This window comes from Scophthalmus maximus, chromosome 5, assembly GCF_022379125.1.
Source record: "Scophthalmus maximus strain ysfricsl-2021 chromosome 5, ASM2237912v1, whole genome shotgun sequence".
In the NCBI taxonomy this organism is placed as follows: Eukaryota; Metazoa; Chordata; class Actinopteri; order Pleuronectiformes; family Scophthalmidae; genus Scophthalmus; species Scophthalmus maximus.
The window spans coordinates 22,460,337-22,487,016 of NC_061519.1; the positions used below are offsets into that span (position 1 = coordinate 22,460,337).

At 42.6% G+C, this 26,680-nt stretch overlaps 1 protein-coding gene across 4 annotated transcripts in view; it reads right to left on the bottom strand.

Moving 5' to 3' along the window:
* Nucleotides 1-1,728: 1,728 nt before the first annotated feature.
* The window catches only part of LOC118311462 (netrin-G1-like), a 76,534-nt gene continuing 51,582 nt past the window's right edge, over nt 1,729-26,680 (bottom strand). For 3 of the 4 annotated variants that reach the window (XM_035635362.2, XM_035635361.2, XM_035635360.2), the window contains exons 4-7: nt 15,380-15,552; nt 11,872-11,898; nt 10,190-10,234; nt 1,729-4,517 (exon numbers count right to left, since the gene is read on the bottom strand). In XM_035635362.2, coding sequence (XP_035491255.1) covers nt 4,279-4,517; nt 10,190-10,234; nt 11,872-11,898; nt 15,380-15,552 — 484 coding nt within the window. In that variant the 3' untranslated portion in view covers nt 1,729-4,278. The remainder of the gene's footprint in view (nt 4,518-10,189; nt 10,235-11,871; nt 11,899-15,379; nt 15,553-26,680) is intronic. The other variant, XM_035635363.2, reaches the window with a different exon arrangement.

Below are 26,680 nucleotides of genomic sequence, written 5' to 3' on the forward strand. Positions count from 1 at the left end.
ATTCACCACTTAAATAGGAGGTATACTTTCCTTACCACCCTTGATTTGAAAACAGTCGGGTGATGAAATACGGACCAGATTTTGTGTCCCAATATTTTAGCATATGCATTATAAATATTCAAAGGGTTTTGGGGGAAAAATGCAGAGCTCAGCATTCTGTATGGCAATGCTCATCGTGCATATGCACCGCACTCGTGTGACTTAATGTTGACTGACAGAAAAGTTTTTCCGTCCCCTGAGCACCGTCACCTTGTGCTTTGAGTTTGACTGCCAGGGGAGTTTTCTAAGACGTGCCACTGGTGAGCTCAATGCGAATATTGGATTGCTAAATAAGCTTGAGTGCCCCAGTCATGTCGCTGAGTCTCTTCTTTCGCGGACACTGAATACCCCTCGTGTGACGTTATGTAACTTTCTGTTGGTGCCACCAGTGCTGACGGAGGTAGAACACGAGGACTGCTCGTGTCTCGTAAAAGGGCCTCCAAATAACCCCTCTCGAGTCTGAAATGATAAAAGGAAGGACACGGCATTGAGCTAACGTGGCACAGTGGAGCAAACGACGAGGGAACCGACTGCTCGCATCTTTTTCTTTGTGCGGGGAATTCTGACCCTCCGGGGAAAAAAAAAATAAATAAAAGCCTCATGTTGCAACTTTTCGTATCGGGAAAACGTATATTCATGCTTCTGTTCAACACGCAATCTTTACTACTTCTCTTCTGTCTTTAATCCTGGTGTTGTTGGAAATACGTGCAGTTAAATATTTCCATGCTGTTACTCGGTGAGCTGTGAGAAGGCCACGCAGAGGAAATGCTCATTTTCCCTCAGTGGCAAGGCAAGTCAACGTTGGCGAGTGTTCTTGCGGCGGCGCAGCATCTTCTCCCTCCAGATGTTCATCAACCTCCTGTGCCATCACCTGCGATTTAGGTGCAAGGGAGTTGGATTCAAACTTCAAACTTTTTTTGCACTAATAGCAAAACACAGCCCAAAGCCGGGAGCAAGTCTCATAAAACACCAATTTTATTGCACTAACATGTCATAAAGGTAATTGTCCTTCATACACACGCACTCCCTGGCCCTAAAACCCCGCCATAAAACTTCTTCTCCGGCCAACTGCCACCGCAAACGGTCTCAGGTGAGCCACTTCGCATTCTGCAGAGCCAGTTCAGCGAAGGAAAAACCTTGAACAAAACTGTTAAATCACAGTAAGTGGTACAGCAATGATGCTGGTTATGAATACGACGTTGTCTCAGCATTCTTGGGTTGGAGCATGGGGATTTGTCGCTTTTAGTTACGTCCATAAGCTTGAAGGGAAGCTTGACCTTTCGTGGGACCAAGTTCCCCATTTGGAATTCTTGTTAATTTTTTGAAACAATGGGTTTCTTGATTTCATACAGAGATGGGGAAAAAAAAGCAGGCTTCTCTTTTCTAGCCATAGACTACCAAGCTATTATAATAAAGGTTAGTTACCTTAGCTGGTTGAAAACTTGGTGAACAGCTTCGTTTCAAGACAAGGGCCACGTAGAACAGTCCTATAACATAACCTTGAAGGCTATGTGCATGATATTGTTCCAGAAGATTCATACGAAAAATGAAAATGAAGAAACAACACTGTATTTCACTCTCGCGCTAGATTTTCCTGGTATTACAAATATGAAGTGGACACTTTAATTCTAACAGTGCGTACATTGCCTACATACTCATCAGATAGACTACGTACTCGGACAAGCAAGGAAGAGATCAAAAGATTTATTGTTTGTAATTTTCAAACAGGAAGTTTTTACTTTAAATGTGACCGAACGAATACGGATTGTTTTTGGTGCCATCTCGAATACCTGCACAGGTTGCTGGCGTGTAAATGTCCACTAATGGAACGGAGAGAGCTGCGCATTCCAACATGACCCCAAACTCCTGATAGCAACCGGGATCGGCTTTACACAGTCGGGCAATGTGCAATGTTCCAATGAATGTGCTTACGCGTACTGAGGTTTTTTATTTTATTTTATAAAACTTGTAACGCTTCCAAGTGTGTAATGTTCCTTGGCCTTGAGAGAAACACCCTCGGTTAGCTGGACATGCTGTGGTTGGTTATGTTAGAACAGATTAAACACAGTATTAATTGATTCATTTTACTTACATGCGCAAATTCTTTTGTTTTTTTTCTAAGGCTATTACAGAGAAAACCTCTCCAAACTTAAATTACCGTTCTTCACAGATGCCCAATGCACAAAACCTCAACATGTGAAATCCGTAGTTGACAGATCTGCTGTTCTAGTCAGTTTTTCTAGGATTAACTGATGTTGTAATTTATTCTCTAACTGAAATTAATGGACACTAATATAGCTGCGTCTCGGTTTTTTTTTCTCCTCCAGATTTATGCTGACCACAGGCCTTTGTTTCTGTCCCTGCAAGAGGATTAATTGCCGAACAAATAACATCCATTCCTATCTTGTTAATTTGCAGCGAGTCCGCCCGCCTCCTCTCACTCGGCGAAAAGTCGCTTTCCAAGGCGAGAGAGAGTCTCTCTCTCGAAAAAAGGCGTCCGCCACTCTTTTCACTGACAGTGTCGTTCAAACGAGAGGCACTTACAGTAGACTCTAACACAATCAGGAGTTTCACGACAACCGCGGGAGGAAGATTAATCTCTCAAATGAAATTGGTCTCGGTGCTCAATATGTCACCCAGTGGGATGCGACTTCATTTCTAATCATCGATCCTCCGTGAATTGAAGCTCATTTTCCGAGCGCGTCGCCCGGCGGAAGGCTGCCGCAGCAGGACGCAGGCTTTGGACCTCGCCAGCTCAGAGAAACCTTCCCCTCTTCCCATTTGATTCTGGGATTAGATCTGATTGCAGATTTGAGCTGGACAACCTCTGAGACAGCTGCGCAATCCGCCCCCCCCCCCCCCCCGCTCCCCCGCGTCTTCTTGTTAAATTTAAATAAAGCTAATGGGATTTGGGCTCGAGATTCTTCCGATTCCCCCACAATCCATGAGCACAAAAAACAACCTTAGTCATAGAACCCGAAAGGTATTTGCTACCAGCAATTGTTGCCGCAGTGAGTTGGTCAACAGACTGGCAATCGATTGCTTTCGAAAAAATCCTTTAAAATGACATTCAGCTATTGCCATTGGCTCTTACCTATCTGCAAACAACGACAGCGTTTCACTGGACACGTCTCGTCCCAAATGTCCTGTTACCACATGATGAAGTTACTACCGTTCAACAACAAAGACAAAGGCATGTGTTTCTTTTTCCCTTTGGTGGAAGTGTATTGTGTAAGTGTGTGTGTAAACATAGTTTTGACAGCAGCACCCACACGAAGAGAGCCATATGTGCCACACAAGCGGAACAAAAAAAAAAAAAAATGATACAACCAAAACTCCTCAACGCACTCACAGTCCACATCTAGGACAGGTCGGCAGCAATAGAAAACAAGTAATACATCTTTTCACTTTGCGTAGTCATGAAAATATCTGTTTTTATACAAAAATTAAATACAGTTACAGTATGTTACAATTTTTTTTTCTCTTTTTTTTTTCTTTTTTTACCCCCGTACAGGTGAGCTCAAGCATGACTACAAGGCTTCAGAGAAAGAAAAAAGAAAAAGAGCACTACATTGGTACATGTCAAGGGGCTTGATAGTAATACATGTGCAGCATTTGGCGAAGAACAACAGACACCCTTCAGCAAAGAAAAATCACCAGAGTCACCAAAGCACAGGAGGGAGGAGGTGAGGGAGCCGGGGAGGGAAGGGACGAGTGAGGGGAAGGGAGAAAGGAGAGAAGCAGAAGAAGAAGAAGCAGAAGAAGAAGAAGAAGGTCACACGTAAGGAAGGAGGCAGCGAGGCGGGATGTTTTAAGATGTCCCCGGCCACAGCATTCATTTTTAATAACCTCAGATGATACTTAGAAATCACGTGTCTAGTTTTGTACAGTTTGCTCTCAGAGTGCGGCCTACATCGGAGTCTCCAGTCCGCCTTCAATCAAATTATCGGCCGAGGACATAATCACAAAGTGGGGGCTCCAACCGTTTCCTTTGTGACAGTAAAAGACAGCAGTGACTCCGCCCAGGCCTTCATAAATCCCTCCATCCTTCCTTATAGCAGCTCAGTGCATCGACGCTGTCACTCCACAACCGCGGCCCTGGATGCACAAAAGAGTTGCTTATGCTGAGCATATTGTTCACATGTCCTTTTGTCCTCTATGTCCTTAGGGTTGAGAGTTCAGTCTCATCGTGTGTGGTCTTCGGGGGTTGGGTTGAGGATGGGAGGTCCCCCGGGTCCCTCAGCAAAGGGGCACAACCACGAGCGGGAGCAGTATGACGGTGAGAGCGAGGTGGCAGCCGATCAGTGGATGATGGAACGTGGCCCGTCCAGACAATTGGTCATCGCACTCCCCCGGGCCCTGGCAGCGGGCTCGCTCGCACAGGACGCCCGTGAAGCCGGGGGAACAGTGGCACCGCTGATGGTGGTGGCACGTGCCGCCGTTCTGGCAGCGCAGCATTGCGTTGTCACACACTCGGGCTGCGGAGAGGCAAAGCGGAGAGGGCAGAGGGGGACAGGAGGGGGGGGATTAATAGATCACTCAGCGATAGGGCGACAGAGATACATCAACAGGCAGGTTCACGGGGCACAAGCTGCCTCCTCGGGTCCTGTCTGCATCGCTCCGCGTCCTTAGAGCTCGGCTGACACACGAGGGGGGGCGAAGCCAAGGACTTCTAGTGAAGGAGTGCGGAGAAGAAGAGGACACAAAAAAACAAAAAAAACAAAAAAAAAAACAGGGCACATACACTTTGAATACAGCCCGCAGCCTGCGGACGCCCTTTCCGCCAATGACTGTCTCTGACAAAAGGACACACACGGACACTTTATGACGTCGGCAAAACAAAAGAGAGCAAACGGAGCGCGGCAGCGATGAGGTGAAATTAATGATTAGTGAATCAAAGGATGCCAGAGCATTAACAGCACTGTCAGAAGAACTGGATGTAATATCCAGATGTGCACTGTTCTAGTGTCCACCCAACATTTCTTTGTTTTGATATAGACCGATTGGGACCCCAGAAGCTAATACTCACATTTCCCGGCCCCCACGACTCAATTATCCCAGGAAGCCTCTCTGCTGGCAGAGGTGAAATCCTGGAAGAGGCAATATTTGCCGAGAGATTTCACTGTAATTGGATATCTCTCCCTGCATAAATAGTAATCACCTTTTTGGGGGGGGGGTTTCAGTAATGTGGCTCATGCATCAGAATAAACTCAACAAATAATCATCGCCGCCGCCAAAACTGATTAAAAAGGCGTCGCGATTGCGTTGAACCTCATGCTATTCCCGTCCACTTCAAGCGCACACTGCTGGTGATGTGCGCTTTAAATGAGAACTGCACCTGTGGATGCAGGGTTTTATTGTTAGTTTGTGATTTCAGATTTTTTTTTTTTGGGGGGGGGGGGGAGGGCTCCAATTTCCACCCTGAGAGACTTAGCGCGACGGCTTTGTTGTGGCCGACTATTTTCATGGGCTAATCGAAGAATATCGATAAGGATCGGATCATCTTAAGAGCGGATGTCTAACTCAGTCAAAGAGCAGACGCTCTTGTGGCTGTGTTGCATGATAGATTTCTCTCTGTATGACTGTTGAACACTGGCGCAGAAATAATGAGTCTGGCAAAAAGCCACTGCTCTTTGATTCAGGGACTGACATCGGAAAACCTGACATTTACCGCTGATGTTGGAGATAGATTAAAAATTGTTCTGCCACAAAACGTGAATTGATGCTATTGTGATGTTTATATTTAGCTGAAGCGCACGCACGCACACACGCACACACGCACACACGCGCGCACACACACACACACACACACAGAAATATGCAAATCATATAATGAATAAGCTGTTTTGTTTACATTCATTTCCTTTTAAAGGGCAGATCGGTACCGAACGAGAAAAAGATTTATGGCGCAAGATGTTTTTGAGGCTGAGCAACATATTTTTTGATAATTTTAGAAAAATCCGATCAGAATGATTATTATTATTGGTTTTATTAGAGGCAGACATCAGTCCTTGAGCAATGTAGTGTCTTTAAGCTTCTAGTTTTAGTTTTAAACTCAGATTGTTTTAGCAATGAAAAGTGCTCTATACATGAAATTTATTATTATTATTATTATTATTATTATTAAGTGTTGCTTTCAGCAGCAGCAGCAGCAGACGGCAGCTACGAAGCTTGCGAAACCCATTGTGTGATGAAATTTGCATTTAGACGCGTATCATAGAATACACAAGAGTACATACATTAGATTGGACTTTGTCAGGTGGTCAGAAACATAACTAAAAAAAGCTGTCCGCCATATCGTTACATGGTGATAATATGCTCCATTCGCAGTTCGGTTCTGCTGCCCAGAAGAAAAAACCCTTTATTGCCGGTTCAATTCTATTTTGGCGGTGACGTTCATAGTCAAGTGTAAGATTCCTGACCTGATCAAAAGCTGTCCCAGAACCCCGCACGCAATGTAGGTTGGAGCCCAGCCCACATATGTCCCAGTCCCAACAAAACGAGCACCTCATCTCAGGCGACTCGCCTGTGCCCGAACTTTGCGTGCATGAAAATAGCCTCCTGCCTCCCGGCTGTCCTGTCCTCAGTGGGCTCAGGCATTTAACAGCCTCCTGGCAACACTGCAAAAAAAAAACCCCCCAAAAAAACAACGACCCTGTTTTTCCTCATCATATAGTTAATGGAAAACACCTGCGCTGTGTGTTTTCATACAAATTTTCCATGGGGCCTTCATTGTCTACAGTGTACGCATTAAAATGTGCTGCCGGAGGATAATCTGTGAGCCCTGCAGCGGGCCCTCAGGAGCGCTGTCTCTCTAAAAGCATTTGTAGCGCAATTAGTTTGCTTATGCAGAGGCTCAAGCCCCGAGGTGTCTTAGTGGAGGCACAGGGTCTGCTGCCTCATGACCAAAAATTGTCATTGGGCACGTGTAAAATAAGTTTGTCAGTTGGTTGCAATCCTCATTGGCTATCTGTCGGGGTGTGTATTTATACACGCACAGAAATCGTCGTCTCTTCTCATTTTAAACATCCATCCTTGTCAGTTGACTGTAAGTATGTAACATAACATTTTGATTATTATTATTATCAGACAGTATATTTGGGGTGTATTGGGGGTGTCACCGCTCCCTCTCGGACTTGTGCCGGCAAGCAATGTGCGAACACAACAATTCGAGTCCCGGGCGAAGCAGCGGCTTGCTCCCTCTGAGACCTACGTGCACCTCGCACCTCTGTCAGACGTGACATTTTAGCGGTATAACTGTTATGACAGATCCGTCCTTGGGCCCGGGTGTCGCACGCAGCAACATGGAGAAAATTCACCGCGGCGAACGGCAGAACAGGGAAGGAAACAAAGACAAAGAAGGGGAATTACATTTCATTTCGCTGCTCATGTGACTAGAGGCGTGATTCTATGTTTTTTGTTTTAGAAACCTTAATTATTTAATATGTCAATTGATTAGCTTTCATCTGCCGCGGTTCTGAAATATTAAGACACTAAATTAGTCCATAAGTTATGGCTTTTGCCGGGGACCTGGCAGACTGTTTATGTCCTAAACATTCTCCGGCACTTGTCTAATCCTCTCATCTCGGATGAAAGAGTGTCCTCAGATGTCTCTCGATGCCCTCTGATACTCTGCAACTGAAGTCTCTCGGATATAGTAAATATCACAGCGCGGATAACAAGTTAAAAGGGACAAAGGGATGTCCTGGACCACAGCTCCTGTCAATCCCTTTTTGGGGAAGAAAGAATCGACCGAATAGCCAAAACATGAATTCATATCAACAGATCTGATATTAAACAAATCAATAAGTTATGTCGCACACATTTCTAAAGTATATCTTAGAATAAAAGATGTTGGAAATAATGTTTGTAGTTGTTTATTTAGTATCTTTAAATGGCCTTTAGAAACTGTAGACCCACCAGTGTCATTAACTATAACTGGAGACAGTTTTCAGATACAGGATCTGCTAATTTCATGCACTGAGACGGAATAGTGTTGCTACAATTACATTGGATCGATATCTTCTGCCATGATGTCAGGGTAAGACGAGACCTGCGTTCAGCCATGCCTCCTGTTATCACATTAACACGAAGGCTTCATCATTAGTCATGACTCCGAGCCGTGAAGTTCAGTATGAATTGTCAGCTGCATAGACACCGCTTGACATTGGCAGGGAAAAAAATACTGAATCTGAAGGCAGGGAGATTTTTCTTTTACTCCAAGACATCAAGTCCTGTGCTAATAAACGCTTGTCAAGTGTAGAAGTGGAAGATTAACAGGAGTTATCAGAATATCAAAAGGCAACAGCTCTCTGCTTTATCAACTGAACGGTGTTTGAGTTCTGCACCGGAAATGAAATGAGAACAGACGGACGGACGCATGGACACGCGTGCGGACGGACATATTGATCACTATATAGAAAAGTTGCATAAAAGTAATGCGAGTTTGGCTTCGACTTGAAGAAGGGGAATGCGTTCATTTCTACACCTTAGAAGTACTGGTAAGCGCACGTTATTTTTTAACTTTGTCTAGCCATTTTCAATTGCTTCTAGTTTAAATGCTAAGCTAAGCGAATGCTAATGAAAATGCTTTTCCAAAATGTCTCAGTATCCCTTTAAACTGCTGCCAATTTTTAAGATCATTTAAAAAATACTTATAGTCTATTCATTATTGCATTCACACAGGTTTACTTAAATTTTACACGATACTGATTGAAGCTACGCATGTTATGATTCTTATTTTTTCTTCATTGTTGCAAAATTATCGGTGCCAAGTCGATGTCACTCATTTGCAATCAGACCTTGTCCAGAGATTTCCATAGATTGTTCCCTAGCCGTCGTGTTAAAGCAGAAACAAATTGTCAATTACTTACACTCCATAGATAGACAATTGAATGTTGCTATTTTTAGACTGAATCCATTCTCTGGTTTCTAACAAATGTGAGGATTTACCACTTTTCTCTATTTAATACAGTTTTCCTCTGCAAACACCTGCTGACATGGGGTGTTTAGAAATGCTAATGCAAGTGCAGGACAATACAGCAACTTACAACTACCATGTAAAAGCTTTGATCAGATTGAGTAAGGTAAGAACCCTGATCAAACCCTGGTTTCCTTTCACCTCTGACTGCAGCAAACTCTTAAGTTAATTCATACATACAGATAATACTCATGCATTTGTTCCAGTATTATGTGTATGACCAAATGTCTCAATGCACGAGTGAAACATGAACAATATTATTCATCTATGTTAACTTTGACTGTATATTTGCTACAAACGTTTCATATGGATGTGAGAGTGTTTCCTGATCGATTGGAGCACACCCATGAGTCATGTTCTTTTCGATTGGCAGCTGCTGTTACAAACTAATAACGAAAAAAAAAGTAAGTATAAAGGAATTTACAGTGTATTACAGGTGATAAGAGTAAGGTGAATTATATAATTCACAATATATGATATATATAAATATAAATTGTATGTTACAGAACTAAGTAAGTTAGGTTACAAGGTTCATTTATTTATCGTTTGACAAAACAGGGTTGTATAATGAGATTAAACTGAAAATTATTTTATTTTGTATGACATACTTATTCACCAGTTTAATGAATAAGATGTATAGCGTGTCCAGGAAACAGTGGGAAACACCCTCCCTTGATCATGGAAATCCTGAAAGTCCTCCTTTTGTGACTTAACACTTACTATACAGGATATTTGGGCCTGAGGATTAACGAGAGATCGCTGGAGATCAATCTACACAAAGCACCCGCGCTTCTCTCCTTCTTCTTCTCCTTCTCCTCTTTCTCTTCTTCCTTGTGAACGTGGCAGAAAAGGGTGCGCCCCCAGAGACAGTTGCGGGGTAATTAAAAAGGAGGCATGATCAGAGGGGTTAGGAAGCTGTGGACTCCGTGATCACGGGGGCATGTGGTCCTTTTCCCTACAGTGTTCTCACAACAAAAGAGCCATCTTCTAAGGACCCGGGTGTGTTTGTGTGCATGCAGGAAGAAAGCATCTGGGAAAAAAAGTGCATACTGCATACTGCTATTTGCATATTCTACATTTCATCCCTCCCAAATTGCCAATTAATAAGCAATCAGTTCTGTCTTTGTATTTTTTAATGTCATGCTGAAGTTACAAAGCCTATAAGCCTACCTTGGTTACGATTTGCAACACCAAGAGATGAGGCATTTGCTCGATCTGTGTGAAAATGGGAAAGATGATATATTACACTGAGTCGTCATATAATTCATATTGGTATGTGGTTAAAGCACAGGGACAGCATGCATAGATGCTCGTTTTTTTTGTTGTAATCATGACTGATTTGCCTCGAAATTACAGGAAAACGTCAGACAGCTGTTTTTAGTGCTAAATATGTAGAAAAGTGTGCATGCTGTTTAAAATGAATGAGATTTCCACAAGACAAAGTCAGAAACAAGTACGTATGGGCGCTGCTTTTGATAACCAGTATGAAGAGTCATCTTCAAGCATCAAAATGCATAGGGATGCATGGTGGGAACCACCTATTAATAAAATATGTTTTTTCTTTTCTCTGGCTTTGAACAAATATCCGGCTGTGCTGTTAGAACAAATATTCGAGTATGGAAGGGAGAAATCATTGTCAGTAGTGCCTGCTCCTACACAAGGCCAAACATCTATCTATTGTATCTATTATATCTATCTTTTGTATCTATCTATCTATCTATCTATCTATCTATCTATCTATCTATCTATCCATCTTTCTCTTGTACCTATCTCTCTATCTATCTACTTATCTATGTATCTATATATCTATGTATCTATCTATCTATCTATCTATCTATCTATCTGTCTATCTGTCTATCTATCTATTTATCTATCTATCTATCTAAATATATATGTTCCTATCTATCCATCTATCTATCTATCTATCTGTCTATCTATCTATCTATCTATCTGCTGACCATTTTGCAAACCATGCTGCAAAGTTTTGACACATTTGAAGTCATTGTCCCTTGCTTTTTCAATGCTATATGGAAAAAAGGTGGAACTAAGCTACTGCTTATTATTTACTTCCCAGAACAGGACTATAACATTTTTCGAAAAATGAAAATGTTCCACATGGCTTGCAAAGCTGTCAGCAATAGAATGTGTGACAGTATACTGTATATGGTTTATAATTATTGAATAAAATAGGACAAATCCAGTCTATTTTTTTAGACAGTTTGTTTTATAGAATCATTTTGTTACTTGTGAATATACTGGACAAAGGTTTTTTTCATACCATGTATTGGTTCACTTCCATTCATAAAAGTTGGCTATTTTGATGTAAGTCAACATTAATGCCTCATTGGGATTGATTTTTTTCCACTTTGGAAAACATTATGATGAATATAAAGGTAGAAACCAAGACTAAAGTAACTATGTCTTCATACCTAAAGCTTCAACAAGTCACAATGAGCCGGGGGAATGTCAAGCAGGGAGCAGTCACAAGTGTGGCAATGCAGACTATTTGTGAAGTTAAATGCGAGTCAATTCCTGTTCAAATAGTAAATATATGAAAGTGCTAATGAGTATACCATCTTTGTTAGCACCAGCGCCAAGGTAGATGAGCCCGACGTGAAACACAGAACATTAGGTGAGGCACCCACTCTAAAGGTATCGCTAGGTACCAGTACTGAATTCCAGGTACCAGTGCTGATACTATATTGGTTTTAATGTGAATGGTACCCAACCCTAATGAATGATAATGGCAATGGAGAGCACAATTTCTCACACAAACATCATTAGTCAAACAAGAGTTAGTCACCACCGAGTGATTAGTCAGCATGCAAGTTTAGAAAGCTTGTTCAACTTACGCACTGGTCCATGATTGCTGGGAATACCTGCAGAAAGAGCAAAGAAACAGTGTCTCATTGAAGTGTGAACTCATTTCATTTTTTCTTTTGAAACTTCAGCCAGGAAACTGCGAGAAAACCATTTTTTCGCTGTTGTTTGCCTTCAAGAATTCAAGCCCGCCAAATCTTGTCCAATTGGTTTCCAGTGTGTCCACTGATTAGCAGCGGCCATGCCCTTCCACACAACCTGACCATTTCATAGTCCAACACCCGCCTTCCTCTGATTATAATAAAAGGCCTGCGACTGATGAAATGTCAAAAGAATCAAAACTCTAAATAGGGACAAAGTCTTTTCATTAGTGTTTTCATTCTTTGGAATAAACATGATATTTGGGCTTGTCCTCCATTTGCCTCCCTCAAAACATAGATAATGGTAAATTCATCTATATCGTCTTTATAATTTCAAGCACTGAACTAGGTCTCGTCTGTGACCCTGAGCTGAACATTGTCTGAACCATGTGTTCAGACAAGTGTCTGACTACACCATCTTTGTTTGACGTTGATGTCATCAGCGGGCAAATCCTACCCCACATTTAGGGCAATTTCTGATCCTTTTCACAAGTTTTGTCACTTTCTCCCTCTGTGATTACGTTTCTGTCGAGGTTTTCATATTGTTTGCACCCCATTCATCACTTCATTACCAGTTTGGGGCTGTCACGGCAACTGTTGGCAAGAGTGCAACACTGCAGCGGCAGGAAAAGCACAGATTTTAAGCTCCAATTTGCAAGAAAGCAAGCGAGCTACAGTTCCTAACCAATAGTCGTTCTGTGTGAGAAATGGAGGCCAAGCAATATTGGCCTTTGCAGCCAAAACACATTCTACAAACTGATCAAACGCTCAGCCCTAACCCCCTTAACCTGTGAACCCGCTTTGGAACACAAGATGAGTTGACGCTCCCTGCAAAGTGGACTGTCAACATAATTCCCCAAGTGATTCCTCTTCTGCTCTGCAGGCAACTTACAGATTTTTATTACAGACCTCCTTATTTTCAGGGATTTGAATCACTCTCACTCCCCCTCTGCCGCCGACAGCAATGGCCCATAGAAACATTGGGCTCCAATTTGGGCTCTAATTTATTAGATGAAGGGTCACATATGTCCCCATAACTACACGTGCAGGGATTCGAATATGTAATAGACCTTGCCCTGTTTCTACCTGTGAGATAAATGACTTCCGTGATTAAAGAGGAAGACTTGATGACAGATGAAAGCTATTAAACCATAATTACATTTTGCACGTTCAGCATATTTGTCTTGATACGAGGGCTGTATGTTTAATATCCTCAAAGGAAACATGAGCTTCGCATAATGGGTAAAGGCATGTTACAGGGCCCGGGCTTTACTCATGAGAGGAATAAGAATAATTCAAGACAAAAGGGTGTTCATTCGACACCTGGGGGACCAATATTGTTACGTCACTTCCATGTGCAACATTATTGCATTCTATGCCGCTGCCAAACAAGTGCTAATATTGCTTTTGGTATGGCTAGACCTTGGTTTTCAGTTCAGTGCAGATGTGGCCAAGCGTTGGATTTTTTAATAACGGCCTGTCAATCTGACATTGAGCACCACACTCAAACCAGACTCATAACACAGAAGAGGCGCAGCGGTAAATCCTAGCAATATCTCCGCAGATTTCACAAATATTCCCACAAGCAAACTCACACATACAATCAAATGTGTTGCATGTGCATAGAGGCTCTCACACCAATGACTGCATAATGCTCAAATTCACCACCAACAAACAGCCGAAAGAAGAGCAAGAAAAATCACTCTTACTGTTCAAACTTACTCACACAAAATCAGTGGATCAATAGCAATATCATACGTCTGAACAAATCTAATCGTAGCACCGGTTCAGAGAATTCCAGTCAGACAATCAAACAGAGCATCTGAAAAACCTGCCGTCAATCCAGCAAGAATGAAAATGAAACGAGAGTTTCTGACTGCAAGACTGAATCGGTGTGAACGGAGGACGAGGGGCCTAGATCTTCCACCATCTGGCCCCGCCTGGCTGTCCACCACCACATCCCTGAGTGGCTGTATTAGATTTATTGAGGCGATGAGCCCCCTGCCTCAGGCATGGGGATTTGATGAATGCGCCTCAACTCCCGTCCAAGATTATAATGGGGATAATGCAGAAGAGCACCGTCTGCCTCAGAAATACCATGTGAGCAGACAAATATTTTGCACGATTGCTGAATTCAATGTTTAAGTATTGGTAGGAGTCCATTTCACATGTATTTAATGTGGAATTAAGGGAACTCAAAATGGCTGACCAGTGGTGCTAACAAAAGGTGCGAAAGCTTCGCTTCGACCCAAAGTTTTAGTCCCAGGAACTTTTTCCGAGGGGAAGCTGTTTCACTCCAGTCCACTGGGCGGTGGTAATGCGGAAGACGCCCCGAGCAGGAACCTTTTGGGGGCTAAAAAGGTTTCCACCGGAAACTCAAATTAGACGCCTGGTCTCCGTGGTGGAAACGAGTTCCGGCAAAAGTCCATAGTTCATAGTCAGAGTTTTCTGATTCCTTACCCCTTATGTTGAAGAACTGGGTATACGATTAAGCAGCTAACAATTACTTGGTTAAGTGGAGCGGGATGGTTAATTATCGATCTTTAAGAAAAGACCACAATGTCCAACTTAATCATCGTTTCTGAAGCTTTCACTGAAACTCCATACTTCGTCATGTGTGAGAAGGTCTGGAGATGTCAATGAAAGCTTTAAAAAACAAACAAATAATTCCTATTGACAATTGTTTCATAAACTACTTGGTTTAGAAAACATTGTGCGTATGGTTAGAAACATTAGGGCATGATTGTTTATCACCATTGCTAATTGTCGTGAATTTGAGACTAAGTACGTTAAAAGCAATCATGTCGTCCGTAAAAATTTGCATTTGGGTTTTGTCTGAATATGAAGCGAGAGATTTTGTGACAGCTGAACATCAATGCAATTTCTCCTCTGCTCCTGAAAGACGATGTCAATATTTCCACAATTGCATAAGTTAGACTCTGATGACAACTTAAATATAGATCAATCTTCTTACGCAGCAGGGCAGCTTTTAAATCTACCGCCGGAAAAGGGAACACTCTGAACACTACACTTACACACTTGAGTTCCAGCTAGACAACCTACTGTATACTTATAAGTTATTTAATATCCATGTCAGCTCTGTTTATTGTACACATTGAGCAACGCTGACTTTACCAAACCAGAGGCAGTGCTCAGAGCTGCATTTACGAGAAATGCTGCCCAGAGGCAATGAGTTGATGAGAACCGAGCAATCCTCCAAAGACCAGCAGAAGTGATAAATAAATTAAAGTTATGGTGTTTCAGTATCGCAGCCTTCATGCAGATATCAGTGACAGGAAATACAGAGGCGGGTCGCCACCAGAATCTACAGTATCATTAGTAAATTAGCTGCACTTTCCGGTACACATCTGCTGAACTGTAGAAATGCTGATATACTTACATATATTTGCGGTTCCTTTGGGTATAGGGAGGTAGGAGCCCACACTCCAGGCTCTTCCGTGGTAATGCCTCTTGCAGCGGCTGCAGTCTGGCCCCGTGGTGTTGTGTTCACACTCGCAGCCCAGCTTCCCTTTGTCGAACACACAGCTGTTGGCGTGCAGGTTGCACTTGCATCTGAGACAGAAAAGATAGCAACAAAAGGCAGATGCATGAATAGGCATCATCCTGCACCCACTGAATCAACGGCCCTCTGGGGGGGAATTCACAAAGTCCGCCGCGGCCTTTTATTTGTGCGGGGGGTGAATTGAAATCCTGGTGGGCTATCTGACTTGGATCGTGCCTCCACAAAGATTCAATATGCCCTACTTAAAAAAAGCAGCAAAACAAAGCCTCATTTGTCGCTGCCCCTGCGGAGAGAACAGAGACGCGAATAAGGTCACTTTTGCCACGGAGAGCCAAACGAACGGCACAAAACACGGATCCGATAGAGGGATGATAGCATAAAGAGAAGGAGCACATCCTGAGAATTCGCTTTATATATATATATATATATATATATATATATATCATTTATTTTTTTTCTTCAAAGTTGCTTTGTTAGTTGGCGAGGGATCCTCCAGGCAAGAAGCCCTACCGGTCGGTGGAGCTGGTTTATTAGACAGAACTGTGGCAGAGTTGACAGATTCTGCTGACAGGAGGGGAGCGGAGGCCTGAAGGCTGTTAAGACTTGACCAAACCCGCCCCCACGTTTGACCACATGGAACAAACGTGCTTGTATTGCCCAAGCCTGTTGCAAGAAGAACAAATTGGTTGCAGAGTCTCACTTGTGCGGCTCTAACAACCTGAATGGGCAGAGGGTAAATTGCACGTTCGCAGAACACAAAGCCTTTTTTCCCCCCGATTTCAGCGAGAGCTGCGTTCGCTCGCAGTGAAGCGCTCTGCTTCAGGCACTGCTTCGCTGTCACGTGCGATATTTACGGTTTCATATTCCAGTTGTATTCCGAATATAATTGTCCTCCCCCAAGGGGGTAAAAGATTACAACCAGTGGCCTCAGCTTCTCGGGAGGTCGGGGGTCAACGTTTAAACAGAAGCAGTTGGGGAGTTGGCCAATCGAAAGGATCCGACACAGTAGCCCTCCCCAGGGGTTTGGTTGGCTCATGGTTACACGCCGTGCCTATGTTTGTTTTTCCGAGGGAAGATTTCTCCCGCTTGAGACCGAGGAGCCGGGTATCTGTTGCCTACAATCACCAGTGAACACGAGACCGAGAAATGACAGCGGCAGTCGGAAATACATCCATTCTCATCGACCTCCTGGCCTCACGGTGGCATCTCACGTTAATGATAGATAACTGGGGGAACAAAGGGGGAAACGATCCACCATTTTCTGTATGAATGATGAGCAGAAAGTCCGTGAACAGGGTCTGAAGTCATGTCGATTTCTGGTAACAACATCACTCTTTAGGTAGTTTAGGTAGTTATTTTAATCCCTGCTGTTTACACTACACAGATTTACAAAATGTTTATAGGACACGGTTGACTTGTAAAAAATGTCTTTCCATATTAATTCCGTCTTAGAATGAGATAGTAAATACATTTGTATGTGTGGATGCATATGCTTAATTAGGTGTGAATTGTTACTGATTATGCACAAATGCATGCAGGCACATATTCTGTGTAGTTCAGGATAAGGGTTTAAAATATGAATGTACAACAGTGTGTTGAATAAATCAATTACAATCTGAACACAGTGTGGCAGTGTGTTTTAACCCTTTAAAAATATGTATACAACTACGAAAAGACATATAATCATACTGTATCTAATTAAAAATATGTTATTTGCTTTGGAGTATATCTGTTTACATCTACGTAAAGGGGAAGTGTTGCCCCAATTTGTAAAATTATCCAAGCGGGCATGTTAATAATAAATCACTTAAATCTGAAATTATCATACCAGAATCTACAATAAATCTTTGATGGTCATGTAAACTTAAATCCTTCAGCAACAGCGAAATCAAAGTAAAAAAAAACCAAAATCAACAAGTGGACCTATAAAAGAAAAATCGCCGACTTTCCTCGGGTTGAGCGTCGTCTCACAACATTAGCCGCCGCGGAGGATGACAGTGAACGTGAGCCCACATCGCAGCCACTGAATGCTCGTGCCTCTCACCGCACATTCCCCGTAGTCCGTAACTTTTTAATCAATTAAAGTCCCTGCTCCATGAAATTAATGACTGGCTGTAGCTCTTCTGCCATGCAGACAGCGGCATCTCCCCGAAGTCAAGAGCGATGAGATTTGACCTTCCGCTTAATTAAAAACCAGCAAAATCTGGATCATCGGCTCCGCCCGGTGCGGGTAGCGCGCTGATGGAGTGGAGAGCGAGGACTCGGGGGAGCCCGGGGATGAGATGCTTTTGCCGCTGGCATTGTCATATTGAAATCAGAGAGTTCCACTGTACCCGGTCTGGGCCACCAGAGGGAAGGTATCCCCTGTATGTCCAGCCTTTTGAACTGGCACCATTACAAAGACACATTTCATAAAGTTTTAATGACCTTTCAAACCACGTTTAGGCCCAATAGCAATTGGTATTATCCGTTAACCAAACAAGCGACCCTCCCTTAGGAGACACCAGAATCTTGCGTCTCTGTTCTTCCCTTAAGCCGAAAGTAAAAAAATGCTCCTGGAGGTCCATATATGAGGTTTTGGATCTGCTGCATGTTGATATTCCAGGGGGAAGACAGCTGCGGTGCCCCTGCATCTTCTCCTCTGGCTGCTGCCTAACCTTGGCTTCTCCAGGCTGCTTGGCACTACGTTGACAGGCTCTCTGTGTCTAACACAGCTTTTCTTCCTTGTGACAGCTCCTTGCATCTCCGATTGAAGACAAGCGAAGTTCACAGAACTCGTTTAAATCCCGAACCTCAAAGTGGAAGAAGACCGACGTGACGGGTTAGGGGAACTTCACACGGACTTTCCAGGAAAAATCATGTTAAAAATCACCGACATACAAGTTAATGGCACTGGCCACATTTACAATTCCACCACCTTGAACTGTTATTAATTATCTGCATTTTCGCAGTGTAATCTTTGTCGTTCCAAGATCTTATCCCGGAGACAAAAGAGTGTGATATAACTACCATTCGTTCACAAATTCACAGTCGATATATTTCAGTGATCTTGAATGAAAAGGGGGGGATTATGCTTATGAAATCCATAAAAAGGGAAAGAGACAAAAGAGCGGATAGAAAATAAAACGGGGTGAAAGTTATGAATATGTAACTGCTAATTAGGGACATCCAGTAGAGAATCCGTTGTTGGAAAATCTGCATGAAAATATTTGTAAGGTTTAAATCACAAAAAAAAACTCAAATAAAAAAACTAATCACACCATTTTTATTTGTAAATGCCTTTTTCATTAGCAAAATGCATGATGGCTGGATTCCATTTAACTGTCTTGTGCGTGCTGACTCACAGTCACGCTAAATGCGTTACGGTCCGCTTGTTTTTATGACACTGTCCTCCATTAAAAAACAACTCCACAGGTCGTTAGAGCAGGCGCTTTATTACCACACACAGGTTTTAATGTTAAGTGACATCTAGCAGTCGCTGGAGACCATCAAGTCAGTTCCGCAAAAACCCCCAAAATGATATGTTGATATGAGTGACAAAGCCCTCTAGTGGCTGTGGAAGTTATGACCGGATCGAAAGAGGTAGTCAGGTCACGTAGTTATGTACCTTATCCTTGTGTTTTATGTTACAGTTTTATATGATACCATCAGAAAATTGGGGAAAAAAGCTATTTGCTTATTATGATGATGATTCTCTAGAAATTCCGTAGAAATTTACACTACATTTGATTAGACATTAGTCGGCCGCCCTGTCTTCCAGGGACACTCCAGCAGAGCAGAGCCACTTTTAACGTTATTGGGGACATGTAGTACGTCCTGACTACACATTCAAATCTAATCCCTGATTTGCTACTCCAACTAAAAGCTTTATGTGACCACGAAGAACCCCAAAATTAAATTCATAAACCAATTTTAGCCCAAATACTTTTTGATGTGCAAATAACCACAGCAGTGTTTATGAGTTTGCACTTTTTTTTGCACTTGTACTTCTCCTTTGCTACCTCCAAATCTCACATCATTTCACATGTGCCCTGTGTGTCACATTAGATCTCATGGCTCAACTCAATTCTCGCTGTGGAGGCAACACATAATTGACCTAACTGTTTTCGAGCTGCGGCAGCCAATAAATGCCGAGAATCCCACTGGGCCAGGCCGCGAAGACCATGACCAAGGTGCCGGTCACTAAGATATTGTGGTGTGTGTCATTCTGCGTCTATGACGGTGAGTAAAATATAGATATTAACTCATACAAAATGGTTTCTGAATCACCAGAAAACATGCGAAAGTTTATTCAGAATTTCCTTCCTGAAGGTTTCATAGAATAGCTACGCAGTATGTCAGAACGAGAAGCGCCTTTTCTGTCTGTTTTCCGCCCTTTAGAGATGTAACCCACGCCTGCCGCTCTGAATGATAAGACTCACTGAACAGCCCGGTCTCCCTGTATCTCACCTGTTCCCCGCACAACTTGGCCATGGCCAGAACTTGTAATGTGCCCCCATGCCGCATAAATACATGCAGAGGTTTGCCCAAACTTTTCCCGGACAAGACGACTGAACGGGCTGAAATATTCTGACCAGTGATGCCTCTGACAGACGTGGAGAGATCAAGGCCGTTGAGGGAAACTTCGGCCCTGCTGAAATTTTCAGATGAATGTCAATGTGTTACCTGCACAAGCCAGAATAACTTGGCAACACTGCGCGGGGGAAAGAGAGGCTCCTTTGATTCTTTTCACGTGAGGGGAAGCGCCGCTGCGATGCACGTGAGCTACAGCGGCAACAAAATAAGATCGGGTGTTGGTCGTGTTTATGTAGCGTCTCCCACTGTGTGACAGTGGGATTTCTTTTTTTTTTCTTTTGGAGAATAGTGCATTTTACAGCCGCCCATGCTGTTATTGGGAAAATGAATTGGTCACAGCTGAAAAGAAATGGCCGGTCGTCCTGGTGTGCCAAAATTTCAAAAAGTATAACGCAACTAATTGATGACAAACCAAACCAGAACTCTTGGTGCGGTCACAGATACTCAGCTAGATTTTAAAATCCAAATTAATTATAAAACCAGCCAACCATAACCTGAATATATGTATATATATATATATGTATAAAGCTAATTTGACAATAATGCTTGCTCTAGGTCTTTTACCCTCAGTCAAAGAACAATAAAGTAGATCACATCAAATCCACCTCTTAGATTTATGCACCGTCTATAAAATCATGATTATAAGCCAAAATACATTTTAGATGTTGTTGTGCTACAAACTGTTCAGACCTCTTGGATTGCCTGCTGGTGTCCACAGAGTAAAAACTGAAGACACACTTCTATTTAAATCAAGGGCTAAAACTTCTAAACTTCAATTTAAAACTTAAAATTTTTTTTTTAAGTTTGAACTATTCATTCATATCGTGCACTTTGCACTATGTCTCAAAGTCGTGCGGTAGGTACTATTCAGGTCGTCTTCTTGGCAAATATTGTAATCTTGGGGACAATTCAAGAAATCCAGCTGTTTTCTATCATGATATATTTAAATTTGACTACTAAGAAGTGTTCAGCATATTCCTGGCTGAGTGGATGATAAGGCTTCGATGATTAGCATTTGAATTTCATTGGGCAAACCCAAAATACACATTGAAAATTAATGCTGATAATATGGAGGTCGGAGGGTGGTGGTGGGGGTTTGAACTCATTACCTCAGTATTTTTTAAATCCTACGGTCCTGCTCTATTTGAACAAATAAACTCGCTTTGCCTTCTGGAAACTTTAATGTTGGAAACATCCAGTGTTATCTGATCCGGTTTGCTGTGACTTTGTTTACTCTTTTGGCAAAAAAAACTAAATTATTCATGTATATCAAATTAATAATATAGTCTGCATAATGTATTCTAAAAAAAGAGTTAATGCAGCCGAAGCCCTGCAAGGTTAAAAATGGATGTTCGATGTAATATGCAACCTGACTTAATTAGAATTTTTGGCTTCAGAACAGGGAATTATAATTCAGTATCAAGTTCCATAAAGTTATGCGATGCATACAGGCTTGTCTGTAGCTAAAATCCATAAGAAATGGAAAAAGAAATTAGAAAAGTTTCCGACTCCAACAAGCGCTTCTGTACGTTCACTCCTCTCACATTTCAGATGGCATTGAACTTTTCCAGGCAGAGAGGGGGAGGAGAGTCAGAGTCACCTCATTACACCAGGCCGTGTCACCATGAAATTGAGGAGTCCGATTAGGCTTGTTTTCGTCGCCCTGTGCTGTGGCCAATTTTGCCATTCTTCGGGGGTGTAATGTAATACATCTCAAGCAAATTGTTTGCGTCCCCCATCGAAATATAAAGCAGCCCCACCAGAGCCGCCTAAATTGTTGGAGAAATATTAGGAATGGATCACAAGTTAATTCCCCCTGCTCCAATTTTCTGCCGGGGTGAAATGAAATTTGAATTTGCGAGGCTTGGACCATTGCCACTGAGAGCCTGTGATTTGTTTCAATGACAGGGCCTATTATTGAGGTTGTGCACTGATGTAGGCATACAGTATGGTAATGTCTGCCCCCCCTCGTCCCACCTCAGCCCTCACCGTGGAGGGCCATCTCATTCATGTGATGTAAGCCGCTGAGACAAGGAGGACGCATGAAGAAATCGACAATGGGAAGACATATTAATATGGAAATCAGACGTCGGTTGCATGCTCTACAGTGTATATATGTCTGTGAGTGTGTGTGTGTGTGTGTGTGCACGGAAGCACGCATGTGTTTACTGCAGGTACTCGCCTTTTACAGTACGAAGGGTGAATGTACAAATAAAAAAAATGTTTTCATAATAGCAAAAGTAACACTTGAATGTATAATGAGCAATATGTTTTGCAACTGTTATACGCTGAGTACGAGGACGCACGCACACACACACACACACACACACACACACACACACACACACACACACACACACACACACACACACACACACACACACACACACACACACACACACACACACACACACACACACACACACACACACACACACACACACACACACACCTCTACCTTTGAATGCACAAAGCCACAACAACCTTGTCTGTTCCACAACCAGTAAGGCTCGGTCGGACAATAGGTGTTTTTTTTTGCGGAAGGACGTGTTGATGAATTTCCTATTCATGGCTGCTGCAGCCCCTCCAGAGACAGTTTATGTTGATGTACTTTCTCTGGCACCAATGTATTATTTACAAAGAAAAGCCTGGGCCGTAATGAGCACTAATTAAACGCTGGAGACTGGAAGATGACTGGCAGAAAATATCGCGGCGTGTGACAGACATCTGGTGGAAGATAAGTGAGCGGGCGTTGGCAGAGCCGGAGAGAAACCGTACGTTGGGGCCGTGTGAACCTGCACTTGAACTTGACTTTCAAACTCTGTCAATCAAGCCGACTACAGCTGTCATGGTTCACAGGGCACAAGCTTGGTGGATTTTGTGTGTGTGTGTGTGTGTGTGTGTGTGTGTGTGTGTGTGTGTGTGTGTGTGTGTGTTCGACACATGAGACACAGGATAAGAGCCAGGCGGTTTGTGTCGGCTTATGTGTTTGTGTGAGGGACAAGACAGCAGCGTTGCCATTTAAAGGGGGCAACAAGAGAGAATCTAAACCAGTACTTAAGTAAAATTACTGGGCTTGACTTAATGTGTCCGTTACCGTTTTGTCACATATTCAACTGCTCAAAAAAATGGACACTGTAAAGCTGCTCTCAGACATGCACTGAGGTCCGCACAGTTTTCCGGAGGGCCTTTGTGCGAGAACGCAAATGTCCACAAATGTTTGCCCGGCACATTTCCCCCAGAGTCACATTTCTTGGGAAATGTCCCCATGAGACCATTTATGAACACAAATAGTAGAACAACACACAAAAAAAATGTTGATCGCTGATTAAAAATAAGTTTTTGGCACAGTTTCACCGCATGAAACGAAATGCCATCCAATCCGAGGCAGGAAACGTAAAAAGGGAGAGAAACAGAAATTGCAACAGAAAGATGAGAGAGAATTTGGGTTCAAAAGCCGTTTTTTTGCATTTGAGAATAATGAAGGAATAAAACCCCACTTTCATTCAACTAGATAAACTGCGCTCCGGGCTGATGTAACAGGCTTGATTTGGCATAAGTACAGATTAAGCCGAGTGTTCACATCATAAACAGTGTAAAAAGTGTTATGATAATATTGTATGGAACAAGGTGACGGCACCCGACTAGAAAAATGACTTCTAAATTTGTCTATGACAGCGAATCAGTGGAAAATGGTGAAAATTTGCAAGGTTGAACAGAGGTGAACTTTGACTTGCTAGAGTGGAATTCCTAAATGTGTCAGTTGTATATTCCATCTGCAGGAAGCGAGAGACAATGTGAACATTTGCTTTGACTGGTTCATGCGTTTCACCTTCATGTGAGAAACGATATTGAACACTTTACCGAGGAAATGATTTGACTGTAGCAACAACTGAGTCAGAATCAACAACAAACGACATTAATCTCTACAACATCCTTTATTTTAACACTTAATTTAAACCAAGTGACCGCCCATCGTGACGTCACCCGTTGGTTTGTGGCCTGCTGCCTATCACCTGCAACCATGCACCGATTGGACGGTACCAGCTGTCAATCACGCTGTATCCTCTATGGCACCATAGTTTACAAAATGAACATCATGCTGCATTGAAGAAGACTTGAAAACTCCATGCTTTAAATCAAGTGAGAATTGGAGTCATTTCATTTTATAGAAACTGACTTCTGTTCACAACCAGTGGAGTCGCCCTCTGCTGGTCATTCGAGAGAAAAACAGGTCTCTGGCTTTCAGGGAAGTTTGAGAGCCATCTCTTCAGGATATAGAGGGATATTCAAATGTCAGAAGTTTAAATGAGGGAGGGAAATGCACTGGCATATTACACGGCAGATGATATGGTGTAACATCATTATTACTTTTTCTTGAATTTTTATGTCCGACCATTAGAGAGCGAGCACTGTAGATGTCCTCGGGGTTTGGATCTTCTGTAGGTGGTTCAGCGGAGCGCGCTGTGACGGAGCTACAAATTTAGACTCCTCTTTAAGTGCGAGATACGGCGCGTGATACGGCACTTTTATGAGCTCCGGGTTCCCACCGGGAGAGAGAGGGAGATACGGAGTTTGTCTGTGGTTTGGGGGAACCACTGGGGAGCATAAAATAACTCTAAAGTGATTCATACTTTTATCTAAAACCATTATTCTTTTTGAATAAAAAATTGCCATTTGGAGGATCAAGATAAAATATGTTTTTTTTTGTTTTTGTCATTGAAATTTGCTTATGTTTAACGTCTGTGAGCATAGACAGTCAGTAGGGGAAGGAAGCATCTCCCTCGCGTTCATTTCCATAAGCCTGCAGTCATGTTAATATTAGATACTCTAAAGTCCTGATGTGTTAAAAAGCAGCATTTTCCGTTGGTACAAAATTGCACTAGACGTGACAAACAAGTCAGGTCAGTTGTCAGAATGCAAATAAGCAGAACTAGCTTATAACATAAGTACATTATATATTGTATATTGTCAGCCTCTGGTCCTCAACATCTATTTTTGCAAGTGATTCTGAAGCCGGTGACACCAGCTGTTTTTAAATTCAAACTGCCTGATCATTATATCACATTAGATGCAACCTGGATATTTGTGCATCACTTCATTAAAACAGAACAGAACTACATATACTAGCTGTTGAATAGACAATAATATTGCAAAACTACATCCAATAATTGCAAAGCTAAAAACAACTGTTGCATATCTACCTGAACCTCCTGACAAAGGTAACGTTGATGCCAATACAGGTCATTTCAAATTTTCAGAAACTGATTAATGGATCTATGAATAGCTGGTGCGGCCCATCTGGAGGTCCTCGTCGGAAGACAAGAGAGGTTGTCGATCAAAACGAGCAAGGACATGATCGCCTGAACCGGGCCCGTGCATCACACACAAAAGATGCTCAGACGTTACATAATGCCATCAATCATTGTTGCTGCTCAGTGGAAAAATGAAAAAGTGCATTTACAGGAGAGACACACTCACAAATGAGTTCAGGCAGCGGGCCAACTGGAGTGTTCAGAGAGGCCAATGTAAAGTCTGATGTCTGTCAACGTGTCCTTGAGCATGTCTCTGGACTCCGGGAGCTCAGATGAAATTGAATGTCTCTTGCAAGTAAATTTACCTTAAATAAACGCTCTTTAGTTCTATAAGGGTTCTTATACCACAGCGCTTTGCAAAGTGCCTCACTCTCACACACACCCACACACACACACACCCACACACACACACACACACACACACACACACACACACACACACCCATGACAGTGGAGTCAATTATTAGAGGTTCAGCGTCTTGCTCAAGGAAACGTTGATATGTGGACAGAACAGCTGGAGCTCAAACCACCAACTCGCTGACAGAAGACTGAGGTTCACTGTTTGTGGATCAGTTGTGATGCCTCCACGCCGGCGACAGCTGTGGCTGCAGGCATTGGGTCTTCAGTACGTCTGTCCCGTTCTTGTGAACGTGATATTTCAATATCAACCTCGAGGGAATTTGGCACAAACGTGCACATATTGACTCAGGGATTGAACTGAAGAGATTTTCATGGTCAAAGGTTAAGGTCACGTGGACGTCGCGTGACATAATTTGGTCCATGACTTAAGAATCCATACGCCAATTATGATGGAATTTCACATCTAATGTCAAATAGGACAAAATGATGACATTTAATGGTCAAAGGTCAACGCCACTGCGACATCACAATGTTGTGGACAAACACACTTCTTTGGCCACTGTGACAACATTTTCTGCAACCTGCCCAATTGGCAGAGCCATAAATCCGCAAGATTGTAATTTTAGTCTAAGAATATTTCAATCTAACATTAATTCTGGATATAATATGTTCACTTGAGAGTTTTTCTTACTGTTCTTTATTTAGTTCTGTTTCTGACTTTAAAAAAAGGAGATTATTATGGACAAACTCGGACTTTGAAGGACATGGTCATGGTGGACAGCTGTTATTTTTAAGGTTACTTTGACTGGATGAGTGAATACTGGGTAAAAGGGGAATTGAAAGTGGAAAGAAAACGGTGAGGTAAGAAAAGAAAAAGAGAAAAGGTGAGCGGGGGGGGGGGGGGGAATGCAGGATGACAAAGGAGATG